The following is a 24467-nucleotide window of genomic DNA, read 5'->3' on the forward strand; positions in this document are numbered from 1 at the left end:
TGGTGATAAAGTCATATTGAATGTTATCTTACTAGAGAAAGATAACAATAGTGTTTCCAAAGCATCAAAGATGACACCACTTCTTTTCCAGATACAAATTGATGACTTGAATTTGAATGTACAAGAACATTTTCAGGACAACACAAACCTACAGCCAGTCCTAGAGGACAATGATATACTTCAAGAGAATAAATGTTGCTGAATCTGTTGTCACATAGAAGACAACTTTAAGACAGCTTTCTTAAAAACGCAGTGATACATTTTGCTAGAAAGCAGCAGCAATTAAAATAGAAACAATTTTTTCAGCAAGTTGGATTGAGAAGGAATATGGGATCATCATTTACAAAAAAGCCAGAATCCAAAACAAAAGTGTTATGATTCTTAAAAACTGATTCCACCCACTTCATAAATGTAGATAGCTTTGAGAGTTCAGGAAAGATTTATTACATTGCAAATTCAGGGAAGGATATAATATCTAGGGGCCAAAAACATGCCAATTTGACCAAATTATCAAATTACGTTCCTCACTACAGAAAGGTAGCTAATAAGTTTCAGATTACTTTCATCAGATACTTATAGGTATGGAAGTGGCCAATTAATCTAAACCCTGGTCTTTGGAAACTTACAACAGTTCCTAGTGCATTCTTCCCTCAGAATGATTGATCGAGCGTATATATTATATACACATACCATATAATAATTACAGCACGGAAACAGGCCATCTCGGCCCTTCTAGTCCGTGAAATCTAATCGCATCATGAAATCTTCACAAACCACATGGAACACAAAACGTTGCCTCTTGTTACGAGCATCGGCAAGAAATGTAGTGAATAAGAGACAAGGTGTGCATACATATATGCACATAGACACATATGAAACAGCAACATATTTTGTAGCTCATTCACACTTTCACATATGGGAAATTGTGTCTATGTTTTATTTTCAATTCTTCCAGAATGAATACTTTTCTCTCACATATTCCAGTTACATTTGCATTCCTGGTTTGATCAGTTTAATTTAACACATTTACTATCAAGCAGCAAAAGTCTGTATTTTAACAGAGATTTTAGCTCAATTAAACATGTGGAAGCATAAAGAGCTATGAAAACTAATATGCCATCTAAAAACTCGCCAGCAGCTCCTTCGATACATTTTGTGTGATTTGCAAGATGTGAGTATTATTTCATATTTTAAATGCTTTCGAGCTTTCTGCCCTGTTCCAGGACAATATAAAAACCACCACCTTGTCTCTTATTCACTACTTTTCTTGCCAATGTTCTAACAAGAGGCAACTTTTTGTGTTCCATGTGGTTTGTGAAGATTTCATGATGTGATTAGATTTTGTGTTCCTTGTCCCAGCAAGTGAATATACATAACTGGTTAAATCTTTTCACATGACTCTTGGTAATATTCTCTTCTGATTACAGACGGCCCTCCTTATCCGCAGATTCCGTATGCGTGGATTCAACCAACCGCGGATCAGGAAAACCCGGAAGTTCTCTCTCCAGCACTCATTGCTTGAGCATATACAGACTATTTTTTTCTTGTCATTATTCCCTAAACAATACAGTATAACAACTATTTACATAGCATTTACATTGTATTAAGTATTATAAGTAATCTAGAAATAACTTAAAAGTACAGGCAGTCCCCGGGTTATGAATGAGTTCCATTCCTGAGTCCATCTTTAAGTCGGATTTGAAGTCGGAACAGGTACATCCGGTATTATTTAGCGTCAGTTAGTTAAACGTTTTTCTTAGTATAGAGTACATATTTTACCTTTCTATGCATATAAAACACTTAAGAAACATACGTATTTCAATAATTAAACCACTATGTTGCTTAGTAATAATTGTAGCTTTCATCGGGGCAGGGCCTTTCACATTCTCCATTAAAATTGTTCTGATCATTGACTGACTGTAGCCTAATGCTTTTCCAATGACCGATGCATTTCACCTCTTTCCGATCACTTTATTACTTACACCTTATTTTCCAATCGCGATCGTGATTATTTTCGTGAACAGAAGCACTGCGGATTCAGAGCTGCGCCAGGTCCTAATGTCCACCACACCGAGCATGTTAAATAAAGTCTGGGGTTCCGCTGGGTCCTAAAGACCAACACACTGATACATGTTAAATAAGGGACTTGAGCATCTGTGAATTTTGGTATCCGTGGGGGGTCCCGGAACTAATCCCCCGCGGATAAGGAGGGCCGACTGTATTTCTTGCAATCCCCAAATACTACAACACTAATAGAACATACTACAAGGGGAAAAACTCATTTGCTTTACTTTCATTCTTCTGGAATTTACAGATTTATTTCTCAGGATACCATTAATATATTCTCTTTTTCTACCCTTTTCAAAATTTTGATTTCAAATCAATTTAGGACAAAAGAGAAAAATCTTAATGAGTTAATACCTACTTGCAAAGTGTCAGCGTAAACGACAATTAGGTTTTTCAACTCCAAAACAAGGTCAGGATCAGTGCAATAGGACTAGGAGAACAATATTAAAGATGTTACTACTTAGAAAAGCGCAAAGTCATAAGTTTCATCCAAAGAAAAAAATGAAAATTATTCATTTTCAAGTACAGTGGCTTTTTCATCATGTATTTAATGGAATATTTTTACTCATGTATGCCAGGCTACCATTTTAAACAGTGAATAACTCTGTAGTAATATCTCTATTAATCATCCCAAAAGTTCCAGACAGTAAGTCAGGAGGCATGGTACTTGTTCAATGGAAAATGAACAGTTGGGCATTATCCCAGGATGCAAATTTATTTCAAGAGTTAAATGATTTTCAAACTACAAGGAATAATATGACAGTTTACAAAGTGAAATTATTAAGACCTTGGAATAAATATCACCCTCACTGATTTCCAGTTTCAACAATTAAAAATTACCACCTGCAAAATATGGAAAATACAGAAAGACTGGAGCTACTGGAATGGACCAACAAAAACTGCTAGAGGAAAATTAGGTGGTCAGGCAGCAACTACACATTTCCTTTTTCCATTAACATTACTGGCCTCCATGTATACAACACTCTTCGTTTTTATTGAAAATGGTAGCAATACCCAGCAAGTCAGACACCCATCTGTGAGGGAAAGAGTTAGTGCTTTAGGTCAATGACCTTTCATAATTTCTTCAACATTCTACATTCACCTGAACCACTCCTCCTACAGTCTCTATGTACAAAAGCTCCAATAAGTATTTTGTCTCATAACAGCTGTGACCCAACTTGAGTTTTTACAGCATTTTCAGTTTTAATTTCAAGATTTCCTGCATCTGCTATACTTTTTTGGGGTTCTAGAATTAATAGCTTAGTTTGGAGTTATCAAGTTGGCATGAATCCAAGAACTGAAACAACATAAACCAGATTAACTGAGTGCTGAATTCCATGTAATTTTCACAAAAAGTTGGAGGAACTCAACAGGCCAGGCAGCATCTGTGAAAAAGAATAAATGGTCAAATTTTAGGCAAAGTTCCACCGGCATTTTGTGTGCGTTGCTTTGGATTTCTAGCATCGGCAGATTTTATCAGGTTCGTAATATTTCACTGTATTTATCGTGTTAAATAGAAAGAAAAATCCAGCTAATTTAAAATGTTTAAGCTGTCAGAGACTTCATTTTGACTTTCAAAGATACTTTGGCATGTTCTTTGTTCATTTTATAGACTACATAATATCCCTAATGCAAATATCCAAATTTGCTGCATTAGGTGAGTTTGCTGCTAGTTTTACTGGTGGGGTGTATTTTGGAAACAGAGCATTTAGAATGATAATTAGGAACTGTTTCTTGGTGGTGCTTTGATTACTAAACTATTCAATCTGATCTAATGAAGAAGTCAGTTACGACTAATGAGGACAGATTGTAACAATAACAGCAGATTAACTCTGCATATTCTAAACTCCCGAACTAAAAGCATGTTTGGAAGGCTCAGTCAATTGTAATTCACTAGAAGATTATGCAAATAGCCCCCAGCTGTGATTTAAATCCCAATTCTGCTGAGATAAACAAAAGCTTGGCAGGCCCTCTCCCAAATCCAAGTACCTTTTAATTTACAAAAAAAAGTCAGAGGTGTAATCATTCATTTCTTTGACACATACTTGTCAATGAACATGGGAATTTGGAGTGTTACCAACAGTAGATACATTGCCCTCCCACGGATGAAGTCAATTACAAATATCAAAAGAGGCCCACTCTGGACTTCCACCAGGTTTCTGAAGATTTCATATATTAGATTTGCGCCTATCATTCCAGCCACTGAATACACTACTAAGTCTTCTCACTATTCCTCATGGCCGATATTCATTATCATGGCACAAGTACAAATCACTTTAAATTAATTTTCATCCTAGAATTAATAGCACAGCTTGGGGTTAAATAAAATGGAAACGTGGCATAAACCAGGTGATACAAACACGAGTAAATCCGCAGATGCTGGAAATCCAAGCAACACACAAAGTCAGCATCCATGGGGAAAAAAGGTAAAGAGTTGATGTTTTGGGCAGAGACCCTTCATCAAAACTAAATGAGACTTTACTCTTTTCCAGAGATGTTGCCTGAATTGCTCAGTTCCTCTAGCATTTTGCGTGTGTTACAGATATCAAGGGAGCTGAATGACCTGATTCTATTTAATATTCCATCACTATTGACACGTTAATTAAAATAACCCAGTTTATTTACAAAGTTAGTAGAGACTTCATTTTGACTTCAATAGATACTTTGGCATATACTTTACTCACTTTATGGGTCATATGACAGCCCTGCTGCATTAGAAGTTCTTCAAATGCACAACTGCACAAGGTGAACATTGCCAATTTGGGAAAAACATTTAGAGAGATACCAGAGAACACCTCTACTTAATTCACAAGTACTGTTGAATTAAACTGTTTTTAAAAAAAGTTGTATAACCAACTTTTACCTTGAACATTTCACGATTTATAGAAAAAGATTTAAGATCTCAATTATGTTTGTAGAAACTTTGACACTCGTACTGATGCAAAATGCTGACCAATTGCAAACCAATTAGGATTTAAATTTGCAGCAGCACCACAAACAAGTTGAAAGAGGTGCTAAGTGTCTGAATTTGCATGTTGCTCTCCCAAGACCCTTCTGTTAAGTATACTTTAATTGCTTAAAACTTGCAATCTGATAACTTACTGAATGGGTTCTTAAAACAGCAATTATTTTTGAAAGTGCCATGTTCCACAGCTCATCAGTAAATGCTCTGGTCACCAACCCCTGTGTTGCATGTAATATATGATCTTCCACCACGAAAAATCTAAAAAAAAGACCAAAAAATAAGAGTATTAAAAATCTCATTACAGATGAAAAATTTAACATTAGACAGAAACAAAATATTTTGTACCTTTTATCCAAATCCTCGAGGATGCACTAGGGCAACCCACAAATGTCACCACACTTCTTGTGCCAACATAGCATGCTCACAACTTAATAACCCTAACCCATAAATCACTGGAATCACTGGTAAATCACAGGAAGAACATACAAATTCCTTACAGGCAGTGGCAGGAATTGAACAATGATCACTGGCGTTGTAAAACATTGCACTAACTACTACAGTATCGTGCTACCTCTCATTTATGAGAATGACCTGCCCTATTTTGAGATGTTTATTACAGCATCATCATCTTCTTTGAAAAGCTGCACACACAAGCTACTACTGTTTTAAAACTGCAAAATATCACTTTAAGATACTAACATGCCCGGAACAGAGAAGATCTTACCCAACAATCTGGTTAAAATACTTTCTGTAGCCTTCAACAGTTTCATGCTATTGTGAAACAAAGAAAACAAACACATTTAGTAAATGGTTATATGTATATTAAACACATAAAACACACAACTATTAGCTATCATTCCAAACATTACCAAATTTGACTGTGGCTGTAATACCAGTCCTGCTTGCTTCCTTCGCTGTCTTCTATAGTAGTTTTCAAAGGTTTCACGATCACCCTACGATAAAAAGAAATAGAATAACAAAAATTCAAAGCAAATTGCCATTACTTTCTTTTACTGCAATCTTATTTTCATTATTAAAATGTCTTTAATTTACTCAAATCTGTTTTTAACATTCATTAAAAGCACAAAAAGTTTCACCCACTCCCCTTCTCCCAGTTTCACCTATCTGCTGCCTCCTTGTACTTCTTCCTCCCATTATCCCAATCCTTTTTATTCTGAATTCTTCCCCCTTCCTTTCCAGCCCCAATGAAGGGTCTTTGCCTCATGAGAAGTATTAGCACCTTTATTAAGAAATCCAAAATCCTGGTATTCTAAAGCTGCAATTCCCGCCCCCATGAGTTGTTCAACAGCACCTACTTAAAATTATTGAACTCTAAGCAAAGGCAAAACTAATACATTACAAACCAGATTAGATCTCATCAGATCTTTGTTGTGGACACTAAGACAATTTTAAAGCACTCCTTTTAATAAGGACACAAAGTACACTGGAGATGCTGTGGTCAAATCAACACGTACAAACAAGCTGGATGAACTCAGCAGGTCGGGCAGCATCTGTTGAAACAAGTAGTCAACCCTGACGAAGGGTCTCGGCCCGAAACGTTGACCGCTCATTTCAACGGATGCTGCCCGACCTGCTGAGTTCATCCAGCTTGTTTGTACGCGTTCCTTTTAATAAGGACTGTGGTACATCAATTTTCAAATTTTGTTGTTTGAACTCTAGCTGGAGAGAATACTTACCACTATTTCACAAGCAAGTATCTCTACAGTTTTCAATTATCTCATCACTTTAATCAACTACAATGTACGTGTCCAATCAACATTAAACAGAAAATGCCAAGAACTTACCAAAATGGTGTATATATGCAGACATCGGTAAACAGGAGAGAAATCTACTAGATCTTGGGCAGTGAGAACCTGCAAAGAACGTGCATTCTGAAGTATTTATAATCAAGCATTTAAATAGGCTAAAATAACAAGCCATGCTTTCATTTTCAATGGTTAAAATTGTCAGAACCCATTTTCAGAATCTTTTATAATTATACATTCAGGAAGATCAGCACAAATCAAAAAGGCTCTCTAAATTACAAAAATTACATTTCAAATAATCACACATTTCTGGTAACAAAGTAGTACTCAGATTACAGCATTATCAGGTCAGCAGGAGACGCTCATGGAGTGAGCACTGTTTCAGATTCACTCCATAACCTTTACTTTTTTTAACCTATGATCACCCTTATTTAACTTATTTTTACCTACACCAAAAGATTCTTGCTACTTTTTTGGACTTATCTTTAAGAGTTTATTGTGAATTTTTGAAGAAATGAATACAGAAATGGCTCTTAGATCTATAAAGGGCAAGAACCTGGGAAGGATCCTAACGGGAACGGGAAGAAGAAGAAGACTGATCCTAAGCGCACTGCATTGACTTATGAAATGTTATTGGAGGTATTAAATCAAAAATTTGAAGAACAACGACAAATTTTTAAACAAGATATAAAGGCTTTTCAAGATTATATGGATAAGACGGATTCAGTAGTTAACCAGCAGCAAGTTCTAATCACAACTCTGCAAGAGGATGCTCGGAAGCGAGACTTGATAATTGAAAAACTGGAGCAGAACTTACTTTCGACGATTAAACAGGTGGAAACACTTAAAGCCAAGAATGTCGACTTTGAGAATCGGTCCAGAAGACAGAACCTACGCATACTTGGTCTCCCGGAAGGTATTGAACAAGGGGACCCCTCAAAGTACTTTGCTCAACTTTTAAAGGATGCGTTCCCTTCTGTATTCCCAGACAGTCCTCCGTTACTCGATCGCGCTCACAGAATTATGCGTCGATCACCAAGTGCTTCAGCTAAACCACCGGTTGTAATTGTCCGATTTCACTATGTGCATGTTAAAGAGCAACTTATTCGTGTGGCTCGGCGGGTAGGGATGGTCAAATTTCAAAATCACAATTTTCGATTAGTAGAAGATTTTAGTCCAGAAGTAATGAAGGCAAGGCTTCTTTTTAAACCTCTGATGTCTGAATGTTATGAGAAAAATCTAAAACCTGCGCTCTTATACCCTGCGAAGCTCAGAATATCGCCTCCGAATGCACCACGGTGTGTTTTTCTTTCTACATCTGAAGCAAGAAGCTTTCTGAAGGAGAACTTCCCTACTGCTATGGACACTCATTTCTAATAAACGAGTGATTTTGATCGTGCAAGATGGTTTTTATTTCCAAAACCAGTTTTTATTTCTGGCTATTGGTGTAGGTTTACTCTATATTTTATACTCTAGTTAAAGTTTTTTTTCGACATACTAATCTTTTTATTTTACTTACTTCAACCACTGTACTTTATCTTTGGTCATTATTATTAATCCTTCAAAGGTGAATTTTTTTTTACTAAGATGGCGGTTTCTTCTCTAAAATATTTTTGGCTTTTTTTTATTTCGCCATTTTTTTTTCTCTCGTCTTCTTCCTATAATGCATCTCTTAACACAGTTTAAATTTTTTTTTGTGGTTTGTTTGGGTTTTAACCTGATTTATAAGTTACTAGTGATTATATTCTTTTTGTTTTTTTTACTACCAATTATATTAAGAAGTTTGGTTTTAGTATAGTGATTATTATTTCTTTAGAGTTTGGGTGGATCTTTTTTTAAATCCTTTATATATGGAGTTGTCTTCTGCTGATATGGGGGTAGATTTAGTTTCATCTTTCCTTTTTCCCAGCCTATCCCTGGCTGGGGTGGTCTTTTTTTCCCCTCTTGGGTGGGGGGTGGGAGGTCTTTTTCTAAATCTTATGTTTCTTACATCAGTTTTTTTTTTAGTTTTTTCATTTGGGCTGATTTTAAACTACAAAAATGTCCACGATGTCGTCACTTCTGGGTCCGCCCCTTATTTTTGTTCCTCTTCCAGGTGCATGAGTTCATAATTTGGTTAACCCTTTATATACCAAAGGGTTGATTTCAGAAATATGGCTCAGACCATTAATTTTGTCTCTTGGAATACTAATGGCTTAAACCATCCGATTAAACGGAAAAAGATTTTCAAAGTATTCCAAAGACTTAATGCTCATATTATTTTTGTACAAGAAACTCATGTGAGGAAAGAGGACAATTATCGCTTTTTTAGGTTTTGGAGGGGTCAACAGTAACATTCGAATTCGAATGCCAAAGTAAAGGGAGTTTCAATTTTTATTGACTCCTCTATTGCATTTGTCCAACATGATATCTTTTCGGATCCGTATGGTAGATTTTTGTTAATTACTGGCTTACTTTTTAACAAAAAGGTTGCTATGGTTAATGTTTATGCTCCAAATGTGGATTGTCCCGATTTTTTTAAGTCCTTATTTACTTCTCTACCTAATCTAAATGAATATGTTAATAATGGGTGGTGACTTTAATTGTTGTTTAAATCCTTTGATGGACAAATCTATATCTACTCAGACTTTACCTAATAAGTCGGCCACTTGCATTAACTCTTTTTTGACTGATAATGGAGTTTTTAATATTTGGAGATTTCGGCATTCTAAGGACTAAGAGTTTTCATTTTTCTCACATGTTTATCATTCCTACTCGAGAATTGATTATTTTTTTATTGACTCTTGTTTTATTCCATTGGTAATTGGTTGTAATTATGATATTATAGCCATCTCTGACCATGCTCCATTAAAACTTTCTATTAAATTTACGGATACAGCTTCTAGTGCTAGACAATGGCGATTTGATTCTACCTTACTGCAAGATCCGGATTTTATTAAATTTATGAAGGAACAGATCGATTTCTTCTTTTCAACTAATTCCACGGATGATATTTCTTGCAGAACACTTTGGGACACTTTTAAAACATATATACGTGGACAGATTATCTCCTACTCTGTTGGTCTGAGAAAACGCATTAAGAAGGAAACTCTTTTATTGGTTGATAAAATTAAAGAGATTGACAAGAAATATTCGATTACTCCTAGTAAGGAGCTTTATAAACAATGTGTTGAACTTCAAACGGAACATAGTTTATTACTTACATCTTCGATTGAAAATCAATTAATGAAAACCAGATCTGATTTTTATATATATAGTGATAAATCGGGTAAACTGTTAGCTAGTCAATTGAAGAATGCTTTGGTTAAACGTCAAATTACTAAGATCCGTCAGCAGAATGGGGATCTGACAGTTAACCATGATGAGATAAATAAATCATTTCAAGATTTTTATACCTTCCTGTATCATTCCGAATTCCCTCATGATCGTAATACCATGTGTGATTTTCTTGGGAAATTGAATTTTCCAAAATTATCATCAGATGATCTTTCAATATTAGAAACTCCTATTACAGATGCAGAAATTAAAGGGGTTATTTCCTCTATGAATTCTGGGAAAGCACCAGGTCCAGATGGGTATACGGTAGAATTTTTAAAAATGTTTTTCCGCTACTCTTTCTCCTTGGTTATGCAGGGTTTTTGAAGAAGCAATTAGATTGGGCAATCTGCTGCAATCTTTTTATAGAGCTTCCATTTCTTTAATATTGAAGAAAGATAAAGACCCTACTGACTGTGCATCCTATAGACCAATATCTTTATTGAATGTAGATTCCAAGATCTTTTCCAAGTTACTGGCATCCAGGCTGGAGAAGGTATTACCCCAAATTATTTCGGAAGATCAAACCGGTTTTATTAAAAATCGCTATTCTTTTTTCAATGTTAGGAGATTATTGAATATTGTTTATACTCCTTCACATAGCACTTCAGAATGTGTTATTTCATTAGATGCGGAGAAAGCATTTGATAGAGTTGAATGGCCATACTTATTTAATGAGCTTGAGAAGTTTAATTTTAGTCCGACATTCATTTCCTGGATTAAACTGATATATCATACTCCAGTAGCCTCGGTGCTTACTAACAATCAAAGATCTCCCTTTTTTCGTTTATTTCGGGGTACTAGACAAGGCTGTCCTCTTAGTCCATTATTATTTGATATTGCTTTAGAACCATTGGCAATTGCTATCAGAGAATCACAGAACATTTTTGGCATTAATCGTGGGACAGATATACATAAGTTATCATTATATGCAGATGATTTATTATTATTTATTTCTGATCCTGAGAAATCCATTCCTGCAGTTTTATCATTGTTGGCTCAATTTAGTGATTTTTCCGGGTATAAATTTAATCTTAATAAGAGTGAATTGTTTCCTTTAAATAGACAGGTTCCAATTTATGGAAATTTACCTTTTAAATTAGTTAATGACTCTTTTATTTACTTAGGGATTAAAATCACAAAAAAAACTATAAAGACTTATTTAAGGTTAATTTTTTACCCTTAATCGATCAGATTAAATGTTTGTTTACTAAGTGGTCACCACTATCTTTATCTCTGATAGGTCGGATTAATGCTATTAAGATGGTTATTTTACCCAAGTTTTTATATATATTTCAAGCGGTACCAATTTTTATTCCGAAATCTTTTTTTTGCTAATGTTGATTCAAAAATTTCCTCATATATATGGCAGAATAAAAATCCTAGGTTAGGTAAAATATATTTACAGAAGGCAAGGAAGGAAGGTGGATTGGCATTGCCTAATTTTAGATTTTATTATTGGGCAGTTAATATCTGATATTTGATATGTTGGTTAAAGGATTGGGATATATCTTTTAGCCCTCATTGGGTGAACCTGGAAATTAAATCTGTACAAGGATTTGCATTGGGTTCTATTTTAGGGACTTCTCTTCCCTTTGCTCTTTCTAAATTGCCGAAACGAATTGACAACCCGATAGTTAAACATACTTTACGTATATGGTTTCAATTTCGGAAATTTTTTGGGTTGACTCAGTTTGTTTTAAATATTCCTATTGTATCCAATTGCTTTTTTTATCCTTCTATTATAGACCAAGCTTATTCAGCTTGGAAGACTAAAGGATTACTACGATTTTCCGATTTATTTTTGGATAATTGTTTTATGTCTTTTGAGCAATTATCTAATAAATATAATTTGCCTAGATTTCATTTTTTTAGATATTTACAAATTAGGAATTTCTTAAATACTGTACTTGCTACTTTTCCAAATTTTGTGTTTTCAGGTATTTTGGAGAATTTGTTTGAACTAAATCCTTTTCAGAAAGGGCTAATATCAAAACTTTACAATATAATAATGAAGATACGTTCAGAGCCCTTTTATAAGACTAAAAATGATTGGGAAAGAGAACTTAACCTTACTATCCCTATTGAGAATTGGGATAAAATTCTTCAATTAGTTAATACGTCATCTATATGTGCTAAACATTCATCAATACAGTTTAAAGTTGTGCACAGGGCTCGTATGTCCAAGGATAAATTGGCTCGTTTTTATTCCTATATAAATCCTATTTGTGACAGATGTCATTCTGAGATAGCGTCTTTAACTCATATGTTCTGGCCGTGTCCGCTTTTGAAAAAATATTGGAAAGATATTTTTGATATTATTTCTGCGGTATTGAACACTGATTTACAACCTCATCCTATTACTGCAATTTTTGGTTTACCAATGATGGACTCACTTCATTTATCCTCTTCTGCTTGTTGGATGATTGCATTTCTTACATTAATGGCTAGAAGATCTATTTTGTTGAATTGGAAAGAAATTAATCCTCCTACCATATTTCATTGGTTTTCTCAAACTATGTTATGTCTAAATTTAGAAAAAATTAGAAGTGTTGTATTTGATACTTCTATTAAATTTGAAAAGATATGGAGACCATTTATTCAATATTTTCTTATGATGTAATATGACCCTGTTCCAAGCCTATTTGTTTTTCCAGTTTCAATTTTATATATGTTGAGAGGATCGGAGTTAACGAAACTGATGATTTTGTATTTTTGTGAGATATTATAAACAGCCCTTTTTTTCCATTTTTTCTTTTTCTCTTTTCTTTTTTTTTCCTTATTAGTTATTAGATTAGTTTTTTTTTGCATAATTTTTTTTCTTTTTCTTTTTTCTGTTTTTTTAAATATATATTATGATATACCTAGGTTTGCCTTGTTTATTTGTATATTGTATCGTCCATGATTTGGGAATACTCATTTATACTGTAATCATTGCTTACGTATTCTTTCATGTTCAGTTGAAATGTGTATGTTTGTAATCCCATTATCTATGTATCAATTTTATTTTGTTGATATTAATAACAATAATAAAAAGATTGAAAAAGATTACAGCATTATGAATGAAGCCAACTATGACAAATTTAAATTCTGGTTAATTGGAACACATCAGAACCAGTACATTTTGGCCCAATTAAGTGGCTGCCCCAATTAGCTGAAGTTTCATAGAAATAGTTAAAACGGTATAAAACTGTTTAACTGAGTAATAATTTATATATTTAAATGAAATACAAAACAAAGTAAAACACCACCAATACCTCTACAGTACTATAAAGTTTTGTATTAGTTACTGACAGAATTATATCCAGTGTATGCTGCCGTGTTCTTTTGACTGTAAATTAACAAAATCAGTGCAGCCACCTAGTGCAGATAATGGATGCCTTCATACAATGCTTTTGACAATTGCATGCTTCAAATCTTCATTTTCATTGTATCATTCAAGAAGATTATTGTTAACTTCAAATTCATCATAGTTCCCAATTTGAAGTAGTGAAATGGTTTCATTTTCACTCCCAGCCGTTTCTAGCATCTCCAAAACTGAATGCTTGAAACCACGGTGAGCAAAACAATTCCAGATTGTCTTACAGCTCATTTCTCGTCAACTATCAGTGACAAAACTCTGTTTTTTGAAGACAAACACAAGCAACAGATACAATTTAAAAACCGTTCACTCTAAATACGATGCAGTGTTTAACGGGTACACAAGTGCAATTGAAACTAGTTAGAAACTGTTCAACAGTCTCCTGTCCCAATTAAGTGGCATATTGTCCCAAATAAAAGGAGGGAATCCTGGCACTTTTCTTACTTGTTTTCATTCTTTAAGAGTTGTCCCAAACAAGCAACAGCTCCAATTATCCAATAGCCCTATTAACCGGAATCCATTGTAGCTCTATACTCTGCTGTTACAGCATAGATTAAAGCATTTACATCAACCTGTGTCCAACGCTTTCCAATAAACTACCTACTTTATATATGTGCAATGGATCTGAATGAAATGGAAGAAACAAGAGTAGGTCACTTTAGTCTCTGAGCTTGTTCCACTAGTAATCAAGATAGTGCCTGATCTTGCACCTCAAAACAGTTTTTAGTTCCAGAAATCTACCCCTCTGTGCTCCAAACGCAGAAAATAACCGAGTGTCTACAGCAGCCTGTCATGGAATTGTACCACATGGAAACAGTATCTTTGGCCCACAATGTGCACACCGATTACCACACACACCTACAATAATCCTGTTAATCTAGTTTCTTATTCTTCCCTGAATGTACCACCACACATTCTAGTCCTCACCTACTCATTAGAGACAACTTAGAAGCAGCCAATTAACCAAAGAATCCGATTGTCTTTGGAATGTGGGAGGAAACTCATGTGGTCAAACTCCACACAAGCAGTACCCAAGGTCAGGGTTGGGATAAATAAGTCCAAAGTCAAGGCACCCCAAAGTGAAGAAATTTCTCATCTCTCTTCCAAGTGGCTTACCTCTTAATTTAAGGTAGCTGCTCTAAAGAGAACCAGGGCACAGGGGGGGGGGGGGGGGCGCGTTACAATCTATCTCATTGAGCCTCTGAATTTTCTATGCTTTGCAAGATCCTTCACGCATTTCTAAATACGAGACAATTAGGAAAATGTCCATTCTTATAATTAGACCATGCAGCGTAATTAATTGGTTTCATGTTTATATACAATTTAAATACCTCTTCTTCATATTCTTCTTCCTCATCCTGTAATTGCTCTGATGTTGCTTCATCCATGTGTCCTAAAACTGCAACACTGGTAGTATACAGCTTTCTTTCATTACCAATATGGGTTTGCTTCTTTACAACACTATTGAAGGTTCTCTGTTGCTGTGACTGTGGATCATCAACAAAAAGACAACTGTGAATATTCCAAACACAACTGCTTCAGAAAACTAAATTCTTCAGCATCAATATTTTAAATCCTTTTCTGTACATTTTAAAATACTTATCCGACATTTCTCCAAATTACAAATCATTCCAATTTACCCATACTTAAAATTCATGATCCTAGTAGAGAAGCAACAACGCTTTCTGGCCCACTGATGCAAAGGAAAGGGACCCAAAAGTAATTTCTGTGGTATGGCTTCTCTCTTTGCTGGTGTCAGTTGTCTGATATCAATCAATACCATAAGAATCTAGCAACAATGATTTCATCAAGCTGACTGAGCTATCATATTAGAGAATTCTCACAAGTAGTAAATTTCTATTTCAACATCCTATATATTTTACACGGCACAATCTAAAAGATGAGAAAGTGGCAGCTATAATATCAAATATTTTAATATTAAAGTCATTATTTAATGTTTAAAATTTTCAGAAACACTATTCAAACAAAACTACTCATTTACTGAACAGTAATTATGATTTACTACACTATCAAAACCTCACATCTCAAAACTTATTATTTGCTGAGTATTTTACAGTGAGAATGGTTAGTAATGGCTTAAAATTCTAATTTCCTTCCGTACCGGAAATGGTTGCACCACAATATCAACTACAAAAGAGCAGGTATCTATTGACAGGGACTCCAGGACTTCACTATCACATATATTCCAAAATTGATTGTAATTCTTATACAGTAATGATGAATGCTGATAGATTCATGGTCATTACAAATAATATGCAACACCCAAAGACTGCAGAAAAGCATCATGATACACCATAGCGATCCAGCTATAATTGTATGGCAGTTTAAAAGTTATGTGATATTCTAAGCCAAACAGTACCCATATGTTAAACTATCTTGTAATGGAAGTTTGGAGTGTCAACTCTACCAATACAGATTTGCATATATTGACAACATACATTTATTTAAAACAGCAGCAGGAAACACTTAACTTAATGGACATTACATTAAAAAATACTACCTTCCACAATCAATAAATCTTTTTTATCTTTAAACAGCATTCTTAAAGCTCAAAACTTCCTTGGAATATTTATCAATTGAAAAAGATGGCTGGGAAAATTAAGCTAAGTGTTCTATAATAACAAGGATTAGCAATTACTCCAGCCCACCCCAACATTTCTTCCATCATCCTTCAGCACCAGCTCCAGTTGTTGTAATCTCACTTTAGCAAAACTAATGAACAAAAGAATGGAAATCCTCCTGGTCTATCCAAATCAGCATAACCACACCAATCACTTTTATTCATTGTTTAGTTAGAATTTTTATTAATAACATAGAACAGTACACACTGTTACTGTGGTAAAAGATTGGCAAAACAAAATGATAGTAGTTTAAAATAAGTTAAGAAACTAAATTTGATATTTTCTCACTTGTTTCATGGCCATTTCTCCTATTTTATCAGAATGTTTCCGAATACTTTCTAGGAAATCTTTCAAATCTGACATTGAAATCTCTTTGATCTCTTCTCGCAGTCTGGGAATATTTTCAGTCATGATTTGACAGAAACGATACTGATAAACTTGGGGAAGATAGGTATTTTCTAGAAGTTCCATAGTTTTCAAAGCAGAATAATATCTGAAATAAAAACAGATATTTACATGTTTGTATGAAATCATGTTCAATGCACCAAATAGGATTTCTATCATGAGATACCAAAATAATTTAAGTTTTAAAAATGCCTTGGCTCATTGCATTTCAGGAATTTTAATGATTACCAAATAGAGAGGGCTTTAAAAAAAACTTTAAAAGTTTTCCCTTTTTATTTTAAACTTCAGTCTAGGCAACTTTTGCCTAATTTTAGAACAGGATAAAAGCTGTTGAATTTATGTTATTAAAAATTTCAATCAAGAAATATTTGGAGGCCAATATCAGAACATCCTTCAAAAGGGGAACCCCTTGCAAAAACTCAGGGCCTGATGTTGTAGCAGGCCAGGTATTGAAAATCTGTACCGACCAACTGGCTGGAGTGTTCAAGGACATCTTCAACCAATCACAGCTGTGGTCTGAGAATTCCTTCCTCTTCCCCCCCCCACCCCAATTTCAAAAGGGCAACAATTATACTGGTGCAGGGTGAGCTGCATCAACAACCAGTAACTGGTGTTTCAAGTGACTGATTATGGCTAGAATTAACTCCTGTCTGAGCAAGGACCTGGACCCACTGAAATTGTCCTACTAGCACAACAGGTCTACAGCAAATGCAATCTTATTGACTTTCCACTCTGCTTTGGAGCATGCAGCCAATAGTAAAATATACATCAGGCTGCTGTTTATTGTTTACAACTCACTGCTCAATACCAAGCTTCTAAATCTGTGCCTTTCAACCTCCTTCTGCAACTGAATCCTTGACTTCATTGTTGGAAGACCACAGTATATATCAGTAATAACATCTCCCTCTTTGCTGACAGTTAAAATAGGCGCAGCTCAAGGATGCGTGCTTAGCCCATGCTCTAATCTCTCAAACACTCATGACTGTGTCGCTAAGCACAGCTCAAACAGATCTGTAAATTCACAGATGGCACCACTATTATTGGTAAAATCTCAGATCCAATGAGGAGGCATACAGGAGAGAGAGCTAAATCAGTTGTTTGACTGTACCGCAACAACCACATTGCACTCAATATCAAGACAAAGGAACTGACTGCACTTCAGGAAGGGGAATTCAGGAGGGCATGCACCAGTCCTTTTTGAGGGGGTCAGTGGCGGAAAGGGTAAGCAGTTGTAAGTTCCTGGTTGTCAGCGAGTGTCTCAGTGGACCCATCATGGGCTCAACACACACTCCTGCAATAAAGAATGCACACCAGTGGCTCTACTTTGTTACGAATTTTTAGAGATTTAGTATTTCAATGAAGACTCTTACCAAATTCTATGAACGTACAGAGGAAAACATTCTAACTGGTTGCACGACAGCCATGTATCATGCTTCAATGCACAGGATTGCAAGAGGCTGCAGACAGTTATGGAAGTCAGACAGCTTAACCACAAGTTCAATCCTCCCCACCAGAGGTCATCTTTATGAGGCAGTGCTTCAAAAAAAACAATTAAAAAAAAGAAAGAAAGAAGGTGGCATCCATCACTAAGGACCCACCATCTGGCTTACTACCAGAGTGTGGTATAGGAGCATGAAGACCCATATTCCAATAATTTAGAAACATCTTCTGCTCTGCCATCAGATTCCTGAATGGTTCATGAACATTACATAATTTTTTCCCCACTATTTACTCAATTCATAATTTATAGTAGTTGTCTTTGCACTGTACTGTTGCTGCAAAACAAATTTCACATTATACAAAACAGTGATAATAACTCTGATTCTAAAAATCCATGTTTCTTTACTTTATGAGATTTTGTTTATAATGCATCCATGAACATTGGTTCATAAGATTCAGTGTTTTACATTTGTACTGACTACAGGCACCAATGTAATCAGCAGAAAACCAGTGCACACTGCCTTCTGAAGAGCACCAGAGTGGTAACATCTGGATAGCAGGAGCTAGAGTATGTATATATTCCAGGAATGATTTGAGGCATCTGCTCATCTTCTTCCCATTCATCAGGCTACCGACTAATATGGATGTGGGAAAGGTGCAACATTTACAGTATATGAAACCCCAAAACATTATAACCATGATTCTTTAATTCTTTCCAATTTCCATGAACGTACACAGCCCATTTATGATTTAAAAAAAGAATACTTGAATGTTTGAAAATAAACTGGTGAAATGTTTAATTATACCATTCCATATTCTGAATATTTATTAAAACAGCATATTACCAGTACAGCACTTTTGAAAAGCATTTACTCATTTATATTTGTAGTAGCCTTTAAGATAAAATAAGCTGAGGTTTTGAGTACAGATGTAGATTTTTTATTCCCTATTACACCAGATCACATGCACTTTGAAGTAGCTTATTTTGTCTAACACCAATAGAGCATTGTGGATATGTTAGGTTATGTCTTTATTATATTTTAAAATTGTGTAATGCCCAAACTCCAACACAAAACAGTTACAAGAAGATATTTATAATTGCAAAGTCAAAAGAACCATTTTATTGAAATTTTATTTATCAGCTTATCTCTACACTGTTAGAGGTCATCTGGAAAGCCCAGACTTTGAGATCAACATTCATACATAATCCACACAAATCCATCCTGCAACCCCTCTCTAATTATACGCATCTGTAGAACAAGACCTTGGCCTTTTAACATCTGTTCTCATAAAATATTGAGGCCTTTTTAATTTGCAGGTCAACTGCAGGTCAAGGTCCAAATTAAACATTGCAATTTATTTTAAGCTAAAATAAAATGCAAAACTCAGCACAAATTTAGTTCAAGCGATAGCAAAATAATACATACCGTAAATGTTGATACATTTGTTGCCAAAAATTTACAATAGTTTCATTTGCAAAAACTATGATCAATGATTTAATAAACTCAATATATCTTAGATGATTGTGTGTAGCTTTTACCTAAACATATTACTTCCATTGCATTAATCTTAAGAAGTGCATGCTCTGACAAGAGTTAAGATATGACACCAGTAAGGATGGCTATACACAAATCAGTTAAAAGACTTAAGATTCCATCCGTTTACCATGAAAGTAAAGTGTTTTCTAATTTGTTAAACTAATTTTAGAATTGATATCCATTTAATCCAAATGCAAAAACACCATCTACTAGTTCCTTCCAGAAAAGATTCATCATTTTGTTAACTCTGCCGCTTGAGTTCAGCATTAGTTATGAATAATTTATATATTATCATAAGCCATTAACCCAAGTGACTCCCTAACCTGATGTTAGTAAATCTTTATGTCAGCTTCATAATGGCTTTTTAATGACTGACAAGTTTATATATTGCCCACTTACAGGTTTTATTTCAAATGAATGTACTTCATTAAATGCAAGTTGTAATAGAGTCCCTTTGGAATAAAAGGATTTGGAATATTGACTTTTACATTTTTTGGAAAAGCCACAAAGGCACATATATTAATTAATTACACTGCTTACTATTATATCAGCATTTATATTGCTGCTATAAAACTGAGCTCCAGAGCAGTCAATATTTGGACATCGTATTGTCAAATTCATCTTGACATTGGCAATTGATACACATGCTCAAGTTTGTACCATACATCATATACCTTCCATATTGGTAACTTATCAATTAACACTCACTGGAAGCACACAGAATCAAGAGACTCGTATGCAAAAATCGCCTCACAATGCTTACTTAATGAGAGTGCTGCTAAGTTTAAAACTCACGTTTTCGTATTATGGTGCACAGCTGAACACTGCCTCTGCAGCAGAATCTCACCCCTGCAGTAGTATTTATAAAAGGATTGTCAACTACTTAGTCTTGTTGATGATTGATTTCTATGGGCTGTTGTTTTAATTTTGAGAGGGTTTGGTATTTTCCACTGCTCTTTAAAGTTGCTAAAGTTTACAAGGAAGTGCAGAGTGTGTGCCAGGTGCTGAAGGAACATCTTGACTTAAAGCATCTGCAAATAGGGTTCAAGCAATGACCCCTCACTAGACGTTACTCTTGGTGCATCGTGTATTATGGAATGTAGAGACAAGGATGAGACCAAGAAGAGGAGACAGAACAAGCCAAGAGAAAATAGGTCAAAAATACACTAGGAAGAGAAGCTAGCTATTATCTGCATTCTTCTGAGGAGTTAAATACACACAATGATCTACACTTCTACATGGATTTCTGCAAAGAACAGCACAAGAGCGTATCTCTTGAGTAAGAATATCCTTTTGAGCGTACCACCTGTTCTAGCCACCACTTCCATCTTGTAGCAGGGCAAGGACTGCTTTGCCAATAAGGTTTAGGGAGCATGAACCTTTGGGCATTGGGATACTCCAAGCTGGACTGAAGATATGTACAATGCTTTACCATTTGTTCCCTCCGCTATTAATGCAAAGTTGTTTATGGATTTACTACTTCTAAACGTGTGTGTGTGTGTGCGCATGTACACCCTTAACTCCTGGTGGAGTCATCGGAGTTTTTGAACCGATCTTTTTGGTGATCGCTCATCATATAGCATGTCTTTGGCATCTGAAACCTGGCGGAGCACATCCGTCTCTAGGAGTTGCTAGCTTGACACTCAACCCAGACACGGATGGGGAGCGTACTAAACAAGTGACCAAATTTTATTCCCACTGTTAGGCAACAGCATACAGCAAATGGGTTCAAGGCTCCTCCATGGTGCTGCGAATCACAAAACACATGCAAGACCACTTAAAATGTTGAACAGTCAAATGGGATTCCACTGTTTCAAAGTCCAACTTTAAAGGCCTCCAATGACTCCAATGTTATTCCCTGCATCAGGTATATCTTTATGTTGGCCCCAATTTTCCCTTTATTATACTAAACTTATCTCCTTGGCTTACTCTTGAAACCTAGTTGTGCAATTTTAAAAAAACACCCTAAATGATTGAAAGTAGAATTTATCCAGCTTTTGTTTCATGACTCAACACTTGGAGCACATAAGTACTTTGCTACATTGCTTTCAGTCCAATGAGTTCCTTGGCATATCATGCAAATACATTTTTTTTTACATAGATGCAAACATGACACATTAGGAAGTAGATTTAATCTAGATCACACATGTTCTGTTTGAAGAAAATTGCATAAAACCAACAGGACAGGAGTTCTACTATCCAGATTTTTAAATACTGTTTTTAGTGCTGGAATGCTGCAATTATAGCTTCAAGTTCATAGTTTATTTTATTATTAATTCAGGTGATGCATGTTTTATTTGTAAGACAAGCATTTAGTGTCCATCTCAAATTGTCCTGAAGGTAACAATGAGATGTCTTCTTTAACTGTTATGTTATATATGGAAAAGGTAGTTCCTCAGTGCTATTAGATAGATCAAATTCCTAAAACACATTAAGAATGAAAGGAACAAATATTTTCCAGCCAAGGATGATGTACAGCTTGGCAAGATACTCTGGTATTGCCAGGAGTCGATTTTTTTTTGTCCTTGTAGCCGTCAGAGGGAGTAGAGTGAGAAATACTGCTGAAATAGTCTTGGACATTTTTTTTGGCTGTGAATGGGGATGAAGTAGTTTCCTTTCATTCAATGTGAAGTTGCAATTCAAATATACCAAAATATGCCTGCTGCAATGCTATAATATATTTAAGAGATAATCATGGTGATCAGTCATCTCAGAAAATTATTACATGATTATTGCCTAATATACTGAATTGGTCTCATTAAATCCTGTAATTTAATCTATTAGTAAGACACAGCTGTTACATTTAGTAGAGCACACATTATACGGAACTCACTTGGTTATATTAATGAGTGCAGAAACATTTGTAATTTGATGAGCATGCTGGATACCTGTATAATTTTTAAATTAGTTTATAATGTGTTCTGATTAATCAGTCGATGAAAAACAATTCATATGGCCAGGTGGTTCTAATAATATGCAGGGTACTGAAGAGTCTATTTCACAAATGGGTAACAATCCAATGATTGAACATTCAATCTGATCTATTTTCAGCTTGGAGACTGCACTCTGGGCACAAACATACTAATATCACTTTGAAATACCAAAGCACACTGATAAACTAAATTAATAACCAAATGGGAATGAAGAAAACAGAAGCATGCAGAGGGTGCGAAGAAGAGGGAAAAAAATGGTAAAAGGAGATCCAATAAATTTTAGAACCATTCAGGATGTCAAAGCTTTGGCCAGCTGAACTGACAATGTAAGCCAAACTTTTATAAATCTGCAATGTAAACCAATAATGTTGTCCAAGTCTTAAATATTTATCAAATTGTCAATTAAAAGTACAAAATGGACTGAAATATGATTTGAAGTATGCTTTACACATAGTATTTGCAGAGTGTTATTTTTTAATACATTAGGTAAATGCATTTTAGATTTATAGATACTGATAAGGAAGTAAACTTTATCTTGACCAGACAACACATAAACCAAAACCAAGAGGGTTCCATGTATAGCCATCTGACTGTTATTTTGCATTTTAGTATGCAAATGAAATAAACCTGCACATTAGACTCTGAAGTAAATGTAATTTTTAAAAAAAAATAATTATTACAAGGTCCTCAACCTTTGTTAACTAAAATAGAAATCAATGCCATTATCTATGGTAGAAAATGTTTTAGTGGAAATTTTTGTAATGAACTGCAGTTTTTTTCTCTGCAAAGCCATATTAATTTGTCACTGTTTAATGTGGAAAAAACTGAGAAGGAATAGAATACTGATTGATTCCATGGTAAGAGATATACCAGGATGCAATTTCTATTTTGCATATACATTGATAAAACAATTTTCTGCAAACCTCTGAAAGAATCTGACATTGCAAGGAACCTCAGAGAAGCCATCAATCAAGAATTGGATTCAAACTCCAGAATCAAAAAGGAACAGAGAATTTGAGGAAGCTCTAAATGCAAGCTTCCAAGGGAGGAGTTACAGTTTCATAACAATGTGATTAAACAGATGATTTAGGCATCCAATTTGCATTGTTGATTTCACCATTCAGTTATGCAATTATATTCCCTATTTTGCAAATATATTTCTGAGCACTCCAGAACTACACAAAAATATGAAAATACTTCAATGAGACCAATCAATTAGACTCATATCCATTTTCCACAGCTCCAAGAGAAGAAAATAGGAGGTTGAAGGGACAGCATCTGTTTCACATGGCAGTAAATTTACTTCAACTTTTGATAAACAGTATCCTATTCACTTGGCAATACAATATGGGTTGCTGTACTTTTTCTGCCTGCTGTTCCTTCTTCCTTTGCCAGGCATTTAGAACACCTTTTCAGGCAAACACAAGCTCCAGGAGACATGTAAAATCAAAGGTAAACTATTAACACCCTTTGGCTAGAAGACTAATGCAAATGTCAGAAGGTTGGACATTAAATTTAGATGGTTATAATGAGCCAATGACAAGCTCATGAAATAAATTAGGTGCAATTATTACCATGGACAAGATTTTACAGTAATGCTTACTATTCAGGAAACTTATTTACAAATATTGCATACTTACCAAACAGTACAGAGTCTACACAAATCTTCTTCACAAGAAAGACAATTGGCAGTGGCATATTCCATAATGTAGCAAAACTATGACATCTTTCTATTGTTAGGGATCTTACTTCATCATGATCCACCACTTTTGCTTACTTGATATATTATTAATCTAGTTATAATTATTCAACGAAGTTTGACACTTTAACAAAGGCATAGCGTGGAGGATCTTTCCTGATTTCTTATCTGTAGTCATGAAAGCACCTTGGAATTTGAATCAAATTAAGCAATAAGGTTGACTCACAATTTTAGCCTCTACTTACTAACATTACAAGTGAATCTTTTATAAAGAACATAATTATGAGACAAAGTAGGCTATTTGGCCCTTCAAACATGCTAACATACATCAAGTTC

The 24467-nt window shown here is 34.9% G+C and overlaps 1 protein-coding gene across 4 annotated transcripts in view; it reads right to left on the minus strand.

Moving 5' to 3' along the window:
* Window positions 1-24467, minus strand: part of LOC140715379 (exocyst complex component 6-like) — a 169959-nt gene that overhangs the window by 95689 nt on the left and 49803 nt on the right. For all 4 annotated transcript variants that reach the window (XM_073027471.1, XM_073027473.1, XM_073027472.1 and 1 more), the window contains exons 6-12: window positions 16405-16609; window positions 14806-14961; window positions 6838-6906; window positions 5902-5985; window positions 5757-5803; window positions 5170-5290; window positions 2426-2497 (exon numbers count right to left, since the gene is read on the minus strand). In XM_073027471.1, the coding sequence (XP_072883572.1) occupies window positions 2426-2497; window positions 5170-5290; window positions 5757-5803; window positions 5902-5985; window positions 6838-6906; window positions 14806-14961; window positions 16405-16609 (754 nt within the window). The remainder of the gene's footprint in view (window positions 1-2425; window positions 2498-5169; window positions 5291-5756; window positions 5804-5901; window positions 5986-6837; window positions 6907-14805; window positions 14962-16404; window positions 16610-24467) is intronic.

Source organism: Hemitrygon akajei, chromosome 23 (genome assembly GCF_048418815.1).
Source record: "Hemitrygon akajei chromosome 23, sHemAka1.3, whole genome shotgun sequence".
Taxonomy (NCBI): domain Eukaryota; kingdom Metazoa; phylum Chordata; class Chondrichthyes; order Myliobatiformes; family Dasyatidae; genus Hemitrygon; species Hemitrygon akajei.